This window comes from Drosophila mojavensis, unplaced genomic scaffold (assembly GCF_018153725.1).
Source record: "Drosophila mojavensis isolate 15081-1352.22 unplaced genomic scaffold, ASM1815372v1 contig_80, whole genome shotgun sequence".
In the NCBI taxonomy this organism is placed as follows: domain Eukaryota; kingdom Metazoa; phylum Arthropoda; class Insecta; order Diptera; family Drosophilidae; genus Drosophila; species Drosophila mojavensis.
The window spans coordinates 13,575,417-13,585,111 of record NW_025318906.1 but is presented as its reverse complement, the minus strand read 5'-3'; the positions used below and the strand labels follow the sequence as shown (position 1 = coordinate 13,585,111).

Here is a 9,695-nt window from a genome sequence, read left to right as displayed (position 1 = left end):
AAAAAAAAGTAATCCCTAAAATTTTCCAATATTATATAAATCTACCACAATTAAAATTTTTATAATTTTTATAAATACTAAATATCCAAATCTATATTTAATTAGCTCACATTGAAAGCTACTTCACAGCTATTTGTCTGCTTCAATTATTACAACTCCAAGCGTAAATTCAAATTTCTCGTTTTGCCCACCGCAGAGCGACCTCGAAACCTCTCTAAATGTTAATTAAATTGTTTGCCATGATTAATTGACATCAATAGCTGCTTTTTATTGGCACTCGACGAGGCTTCGACCATATAAACCGCAAACGAAATTACTGACCTGCCCCATGATAATGATATGTGAGCAACTCAATGACAATGCCGCCAACGCACTGAAAGTGAAAGTTTTTTTGTTTTAATTCGCATTTTTTTTTTGTTCAACATTTTTCAGTGGCTTGGCAATTATTTGTTTTTATAAGTAAACGAAAAGTTTTCAAACCAAAACCCACAGATAGAAAAAAAAGAAGAAAAAACTGTGCATAAATTTAATATTTACATTTGAAAAAGTCAACTCACTGAGTTGGGAGCTGCATTGTAAAGAGCAAGGGAGAGGGAGTGGCAGAGTGAGAGAGTGAATGCGTGAGTCAGATTATATTACAAACCTCAAATGCCAGCGAAGTGTTGAAGTTGACCACGTTCAGCTCGACGGGCGGTGACAACCGACTTGACTCTGATATTTTTCCAGAAACAACAACTTGAAAGCCGGTTCAAGTTTAAAGGCTACACGTTGTTATATAATTGCGAGCCATTTCTTCTCTTTGAACTTGGCAACTAGTTTAACTGCATGCCAGCGTTACGAATTCAGTAAGAAAAACAAATTTACATATCAATGCGCATTCAAAGCTTAGCTCTGGCTGTGATATAATCAGTTCACAGTGGCTTAAATAGGTGGGTAATTAATTAAAGCCCGACCACTGGGTGGGTTCAAAGTTGTTAAAGTGCGGCATCAGCAAGATCGAACCGAAAGCAACATCAGTTCAAGTTCGAGAGCGAACATCGAACATCTGCAACAAGTGTGATTTGAAGGTATCAAGTTTGATAGAAGCAGAAGACAAAACTGTCACAGAAGAGCTTCTAAAAGCTTGGGAAGTAATTATAGGATTTTGTATAAAGGCAGCCTATGCCAAAGAAATATATATAAGTAAAGAAGTCAATTCGAAATAATAAAACCATTTGCATTCAACAAGTATTATTGCCTGAGCTCTTTCGTTTATCTGTCTGTCAAAGCTCATGTTAGTTGACATGTTGCTTCTGTCAACATGTTGTTCAAATTGTCATGCACTGTGACAAATCCACGTATTTTAATTGGCAGCAGCTCAGTGACAAGTTGACAGAGAGAAAGAAGAAAGTCAATTGCAGTTGTTACTATTGACAATCAAGTGAAAACCTAGCCAAGTAATTAGCTTTATTAACAATCAACAACATTTAGACAGGCAAATATAAACAGAAGTAGATCGGCGATAATGTTGCTGGCTCAAGAGATTCGATTAGTTAGCAGCTGCAGCCTGCAAATCAAACCAGGTTGACAGTTGGCTCTGCAGTCACATTAACTTGAATGTTCGATACGAGCGCAACATGCAGCCCATACCTCATATACTACTTCGTGCATCGGCCTTGCAGCCAGCGCCTGTGTAAGTTCGATCGAACTTGTAAGCTGTATACTGAAAAGCGCTACATACAATTGGCCTCAGCTGACCACTACACTCTCAATGCACTGAGAGTCTTTCTGTTAGCTCAAATGTTCGATCGGCGCTTGGCATGCAACCACAACATACACTTCAAGCCGAGCTTTAACTCGATGCCTACGTAAGATTAAGCTCTCTCTCTCTCTCTCCGTCTCTTCGTTAGCATACATGTTCGAAGTTCGAACGACGCTGCACACTCAGTCTCAGCATTCCTTTCGAACTTGCTTGTAAGCCCCAAGTCTGCGCACAAGCGCAATTCGTCTCGTGTCGAGTTGCGAGCGTCTCACGAAGTTCGATCGACGCTCAAGCTTTCTACGAGCTGCAGCCTTCGCGGTTCGCAGGTCTGCGCAGAAGTGAAGACCAATCATGTTGTCAGTCAAGACGCGAGCGTCTCGTAGAGCGCATGCCTCGGTGGGAGTTTGTTTATGCGGTGATCTTCGACAAAGATTTTTGGCATGCCATGCCAGCCAAGCGCATTAATGGATTCTATGTGCCGCGACTGAAACGTGTTTGAAATTCGCAAACAACAAAATCATATTCGAAAACATAAAAGAACTGTGAAAACTTTGTTTGGCCCCAGCGACCAAAAGGAAAAAGTGTGAACAAATATAGTATAGAAAAGGTCCAAAATTCAATATAATAAAAGGTGAATGAATATCCAGAAATGGCTAACTATGTCAAACGCAAAGAAAGTTACAAAGCCAAAAGAGCTAAACGTGGGCATCATATAGAATGAAATATGATTTACGATATATGATTATAGCTATGGGAACGACAGCTGGTAGGTTGTCTGAGGCTTGTCTCGGGCACCGCTGTTCGCGTGGGCCACACTGCAATTCCAATGTAAAGAAGACCATTTTGGGATAACTCATTGCTAATGATCATCATCTCAAGTGTTGGCAATTGTCATACGCCCAGGCATGCGAGTTCCAAAAAGCAGAAGAATTATTGAGAAGATTTGCTAAAGTTGTTGTTGTGTTTGCTGAGTCATTTCGCGAAACACTTGTTGCTGGGTGTTGATTTGAGGGCGCGGCCGATGTGTGATGCGAATGTGATAAGTAAATACAAAAGATTCTTTCGGGTCGCATTCCAGAAGAAAGCAGTTCTAAAAGCCAAAAGTGGAGCCATAAATTGAAATGCGAAATATCTTTGATCTATGTCGAAAACAATAGAACAGTACAAAATCTGAAATAAAATCACGTTGAGTTTCGGCAGAAGGTGAAGAAAGTATTCTTATGCTGTATAGAATAATCAATTAATAGACGTGAGATCATTTTATTAAGATAAACTACGTGTGGTTGTATATGTGTTCAGATCTTAAAGTTCTTTGACATTGATCATTTTGATTGTATTTAAAATAAATTAAATCTATTTGCTCACTTTTTTTTACGAAAGAAACTTTAAATATCTTCCAAATACTTCTGCACAGTTCTGTTTAAACTTATTCTATATAGTAAGGTACTCAATGATTCTTTTTTTTTTGATTCTGCAATTATCCAACTAATTACAGTTCATCTCATCATTCTTGATGATATCACAGTTAGTTAAACTATTTATTTATAGAAATTTGTATTTTATTTAAGCCAATCATTTCGCATAATTCGCAAGGTCGTCGAACATAAAATTAAAACCTGTTTTTTCCATTAACTACCAAAAACTTTGACGCACTGCCAAAAAATGCACAAAAAAAAAAAAAAAAAAAAAAAAAAGAAGCAAACCTAATGAGCAGAAGATTTCATTCAGCTTAAATAAATTCATTGGCATGACAATCAATTGTCGCCTTAAAAATTCAAATTTAAATATTAAAAACATATTTCACTGATGATAGTTCAGGAAATATTTTGTATGCTCTGCATTTGTTAAGCATGTTGAGTTATCAGAAAAAAATACAGATTAGTTTTTTATGACTGCTTGACATGAATGCAAGAGAACAATGAAATGGAAATTTTAATATAACATCGAAATTTGTGTATGAAATGCTAGTGAATGCTTAAACAGACATTTTTTTATATGTTAAGTGGATTTTTGGATAATGTTGATAGTTTTTTAGAACTTTATATTAGTATGCCTTAACACTTAAAAAAATTTGAATTTCGATAAGTTCTTAAATGCTTGAAACTAGAATTCGTTAGCAAGTTTGGCTTTATATGTATATTATAGCTATGCATCTAGAGATTGATTGGCTATATAATAAGCAACTAAAAACGTATAAATAATACTTCAAAACTGCAATTACTTCATCTCAATTAGTTCAAGAAATAAACTGTTTCTGCTCAAATTGAAATCTGTTTCACACAACTCTAAGGCTGCCTTCTTTTATGGCGCTTGCCTCACTTTATGATGGCTCGTTTTTAATCAATTTATGCGCTGCGTTAGTCATAAAAACGCACTTAAAAATGATTACACAAATTTCACTGGGTTTATCTTAGCCACATTAAAGCGGCGCGCACTTACGGCTTTAACAGTCATATTAAAAACTCATAATAAGTTTCAAATGTGTTTGCCAAATGATATTGAGTTTATTAAGCCAGGGGAATTTGAATATTGATTAGCTCAAGAGACAGATATTAGGTCTCTCTATATGAGAGGAAACTAATTATTCTATATGTAGCATATGAACTTCGCACATTTCGCATGCAAATGGCCAATTGATGGCTGCTAACGCCGGGTCCAATCAAGCAAATGGCAAACTAACCTCGTACCAAGACCACATTGTAATTAATTAAGCGAAGACCAGTACTTTACAAGTAGTATATACGTATGTACATGAATTAACATATATACAGATAGATATAGAGATATCTTGTGGCTAATGCTAATTGCATTGTCTTGCGGGAATTGTTTGCTTGTACCGCATGACGTATACGTAATGTGCATTTATGCAACTACACAGCTGCATGCCAAAGGGTGTGCGTGTGTTTATGTCTCTCTCTCTCTCTCTCTCTCTCTCTCTCTCTCTCTTTGTAAGTCATTTTGTGTGCGTGTGCATTCCATGCCTCAGTAAGCGTTGCAAAAACTGTAATAAATCAAAATATTGTAACCATCGTTCGATTTATTTGCGTGCATAGAAATATGATAAAATATAGGCAGACAACTCAGCATAGCAACCTATGGGCATTGTTGATATACCCTGTATATTTGTGCCGTGGGGTTTATTTATTGAGGGGTAGAAGAAAAAATAAAAGCAATTTCGATTAATTGAAAATTCTTCTATAAAAAAATAGAAAAATGATAAATAGCTAGATGATTATATAAAAATTATATTATATTATGAAAATTTGATGTAAAGCAAAGCAGAGAGTTAAAAGAAACTTTAACGAAAAATAATTTAAATATATATTTAGATATCAAATAAATAAATAAAAATACCTTTATAGAAATATACAAAAGTTTCGTATGACCTCTTGATATAGCTCTTAGTTAACTGCAGAGTATCTCTTTAGTCATGCATATCCACCTGTTTCATTATTTGATTTATAAATATATGCGCGCCCAGGCAAATAGTTGCTGGCAACCGATTTGATTTGCGTGCCAAAGCAAAGTCACGTTGCATTGTTTATATTGCAATTTATTTGGTGTATTTCATAAAGATTTCTTTTGCTAGCGCGAAGAAAACAAAAGAAAGGCTAAAAGAAAATATTGTATAGCGGCGCGCGACATTGTCTCAATGTCTTCAGTGAGCGGGTGGAATTAAGTGAAATATAGAGAGAGAAAGATAAAGAGAGAGCGAGAGAGAAAGAGGGCAGAGAGCGATGGGCATGTAACCCATAGAAATGTAAATCGATCGCCCAAGAAATTAAAACAAAAAACTATGCAAACTAGCAAATTGCAAATGCCTGCAAAATAGTTGCATAAGCCACGGCCGACTGGACTGAAATGGGCGTAAAGCAAACCGTGGCTAACAAAGGCGAAAAAACCCAAATAATCGATAGTCAATATATGGCCAATATCTCAAACAGCTTATTGCCAAATGAACAGATGAATGTGCGGGTTATAATGGATCGCTGCACTTGCTGCTACGACTGAGGCAATGCTGGCCAAATATATGAAAATATGTGAAATAACTGATCAAATATATAGGAGTATATGGGTATATGTATGTGTGCGGATGGGTGGGGTCTAAATACTCTAATCATATAGCTCAATAAACACTTTAGTCTAATGACATCATGCCAAGAGTTGGGAAGATGTTTAGTTAAGATGTTAGGGATAGATAAAAATTTGTTGAAAATAAAATTGAGTTGCATTTTAAATGAAGCTAAATTTTATTGAATCTATGTGAAAGGGTGTAATTTGTAAACTCTTAATAATATATCAATCTTAATAGGTATGAGTAACCTACATATATACTCTAAGTGCTCTTAGTAAACTGCATTAACATGTATGATAATGTTATGCATATGTTAAATTGTATATATGTATGTACATTTATGTATATATATATGTCTTTATGCAGTACATAAAATCATTTTCCTTTTATACTCTAAAAAAGCTGTGAGCCATGCAGTTTTTATAACTAGTTTATAACTAGTCTCCATTTAAATATTATTCAAAAATTATCGTTTGCACTTATCTGCGTATAATTTTATACCTTGACCTTCAAACCTTCAAACGTCTCTGGGCCCCATCACAAAGTGCGTTGCTTCGACTCCTCATTTGGCTCATTTTAAACTACAATTTTATTTATTTCTATGCCATACGTCTTTTGTTAAACTTAAATCACATTAATTTGTGCACCTTTGCATGCAAATAAATAATAAATAATTTATAATGGGGAATTTTTACAACTCAAAAACAAATCAAATTGGTTATCAATAGAAAAAGAAAAAAACTTTTGACATTAATAAAATCAAGATAAATGCAAATTTATATTATTATAATATATGCGCCACAATTTCTGTTGATTTCAATTAAGGAGCTGTCAGACAATACAGTATTAAATGAACATAATGAAAAGTCAAAAGTTCCTCTGGCTGAACCCCCCTCCTAGGTGGGAGCTTATCAAAAACTATTTGATTTTCCAACTCAGCGAATTGGATTTTATCTCAATTAATTTTTTTTTTTTTTGCCTCGCTGTGCTAAATTTTAGTGTCAGTTGCATTTAATTTTATTTAATGTATTTATTTACAGTATGTAAATATTTGCCACTGCGGAAGAGCTAACAGATTTTTAATTAAAAACTTTGCGACTTTGTCAGCCAGGCAGACAGGCAAACCGAACAAGCCAATTATATTTGATGCTCAGTTTATGCAGATAAAAAAAAAAAAAAAAAAAAAAATAATGGAAACTAGTTAAAGTTTGGAAATTCATGTTGTTATGAAAAATGTTTGCAAGAAGTGCAGTACAATTTCTAGATTTTTTTTGTTTAAACTTAAAAAAGAAAGGAATTTCATATTTAATTACTGAAAGTTTTGTATATGATACTTGAATATTAATTGAGTGTTAATGCAATTCACAGAGTATTTATTAAATTATAATATTTATAAAATTACAATAATTGAATTTAACTTGAACAACTTTAGACAGATGCAGATAACTGAGATGTTATCAAAATTAATGGAATACCATTTCATCTATGACTCACTTAAATCAATGCACATAATCTGAAGACACCTAGCACTTTATATCTAGAGAGCTTTACTTAATCTCAATCTCTAATATCACATATATAGTCTTAAGAACTTTATCAAATAGATCTACTTTTGCTATCCAAGCTAAATAAGCATATAAATTGATGTGAATTTCCATAAACAGCCAAGTGTTGTTGATACAAATATAAAAAGCCAACTAGTTTGACCGCAAAAAAAAAAAAAAAAAAAAAAAAAATCGATGCAGATGTTAAAATATGCCATTAATTGTAACACCTGCTCGATGAAGGTGAGCTAGTGGCTTTTAGCCGCACATAATGTCCACGGCAGTTTATGAATGTGTGGCATATTGATGGGGCATGCAACAGATTAGCTGACGCTGCTGCTGTCGCTGATGACTGGCGGAAGAGTTTCTGTTGTCGCATAAAGTGAGGTTGGCCGATTGCATAATCGAGCCATTGAAAACTCAACCAGCTACGCACTCTCACTCACACTCACTCTCTCTTTCTCTCTCTCTCTCTCTCTCTTTGTCTCTCTCTGTCTGCAGCATGCGGGAACGCAGTCAAACAACGCCGCGCCGTCGTCGCAATGGTCCCAAGCAGGCGCTGCCCGTGGAGTCCAACTACCAGTTAGAGCCGACCGAGGCCATTTATGGCTCGACTCTGTTGCCATCGCAGCGACGCTTTATGGATCCGTGGGATTTGGAGAATTACGATTATGTGCGCAAGAAAATGGATATGGACAACATTTTGCCAGACTATGAAACGGCGCTGGACTACGACCTGGAGCCATCGCAGTCGCCCAGTCCAGTCTATGGCCACAGCAATCAGCCGGTCATGGCCTCGACCATGCCACGCCCACACACCAGACGCGTGTCACGCAGCCAGTGCCAGCTGGAGTGCTGTCGCCTGCCCCAGCTCGGTGACACGCGCAATCGCAATCGCAGCCGCAGTCGCAAGGAGCTGCTCTATGCAGCACGCAGCGAGGTCTATGGCCCGGCGCCGATATCGAGTAGATATGATGACTATATGGCCACCATGACCAGGCAGCTGCATCTGGATGACGATGACATCGAGCAAGAGGAACAGGAGCAGCTCTATGGCGAGCAGCGACAGATATATAATGGCTATGGAGGTAGGTCTGGTATAACGGGTTCTCTTGCTGATCAGTCTTTTACTTACTCTCTCTCTCTCTCTCTCTCTCTTGTCAGGTTTCTCCAGCGCCAGCTCCTCGGAGCCACACTCTTCCATTGGAGATGAGTTGCCCTCGATGACGACGCTGCCGCGACGTGCTGCCACGCTGCAGCGTCCTGTGCAGCAGAGTCTGAGCAGAGAGCGCACGAGCTACAACAACTCCAACTATAGTTCGGGCTATGGCACTGCACCGCATCCGCGACGCAAGCGTAGCCAGGCCACTGGCAAATCGTTGGCCATGACATCGGCCAAGGCAATGCCACAGATTGATTTCCCCGCGCCGCCTCCGCTCTCGCCCGCGTACGACTTTTGCAATCCCTATGCTACACTGCCGTATTGCAGCGTACCGGATTGTGCCGAGTGCCAACAGCAGGCGACGTCCCTCATCTATGCGGCGCCATCCACACTCTACGGACGGACGGGTGGAACGCAAAGCGATTCGCCAAGCGACTCATCGCTCTACGCCGGAATTTATTCGCGTAAATTTGGCTTGAGCAAGAAGGGTCTGCTGCAGATCGATTATTCCTGCAGTTGGAATGATTTGGATCGTGTTATGGGTCGTCAGTACTGAGTGCCCACTGTACGGCACTTGGGTCATGGGTGTTTGGTTTTAGTCTCTAGTTAAACTATTTACATTAAGAAACATCGATAAAAAGAAAGCAAAACCCATTTGTACGTAACTCATTTCACATGCATATACATACATACATATCTAATTGAAAAGAAAAACACGAATCAACCCGTACCAAATAATTTAAATTGTGTTTAGCATCGTTCTTAGTCGCTCTCCAAGTCACGCATCTATCGTGCAATAAGTCTTTGAGATTAACGAATAAAATTGATATTACAAATAATGTATATACATATATTTTTATTTTTATTATAATAAAAGGTATTTTTTATTTAAGTCACAATTAAAAAATATAAACAATATATTTTTTGCTGAATTTCAAAGCTGTCTGACGAGTAATATTGATATTCGACTTGTCATTATTTAATGTACAATGAAAAGAAAAATTACATATATAGCAAAAATAATAATACTTAAAAATATATTCATAAAATATATACATTCAAATACATGTTTATAATATTTAAATATGAACAATTAAAATTTTAAATAAAGATTGCTCGTCAGCCACTAATTAGTTCACGCGCTCGAAAGTATGCTGCATATTTTTGATAATT

At 36.9% G+C, this 9,695-nt stretch overlaps 1 protein-coding gene across 1 annotated transcript; it reads left to right on the top strand.

Moving 5' to 3' along the window:
* Nucleotides 1–2,093: 2,093 nt before the first annotated feature.
* LOC6579789 lies at nt 2,094–9,365 on the top strand. Its single transcript, XM_002005630.4, has 3 exons — nt 2,094–2,372; nt 7,862–8,448; nt 8,525–9,365. Exons 2-3 carry the CDS (start codon nt 7,863–7,865, stop codon nt 9,076–9,078), a joined length of 1,140 nt encoding a protein of 379 aa, XP_002005666.1. The 5' UTR covers nt 2,094–2,372; nt 7,862; the 3' UTR covers nt 9,079–9,365.
* The last annotated feature ends 330 nt before the right edge of the window (nt 9,366–9,695 follow it).

Bases quoted from the DNA above. Each gene is read 5' to 3' on its own strand.
- LOC6579789 (XM_002005630.4), top strand. From the start codon at position 7,863: ATGCGGGAACGCAGTCAAACAACGCCGCGCCGTCGTCGCAATGGTCCC. The intron at 8,449-8,524 runs GTAGGTCTGGTA...CTCTCTTGTCAG, and splicing joins GATATATAATGGCTATGGAG to GTTTCTCCAGCGCCAGCTCC.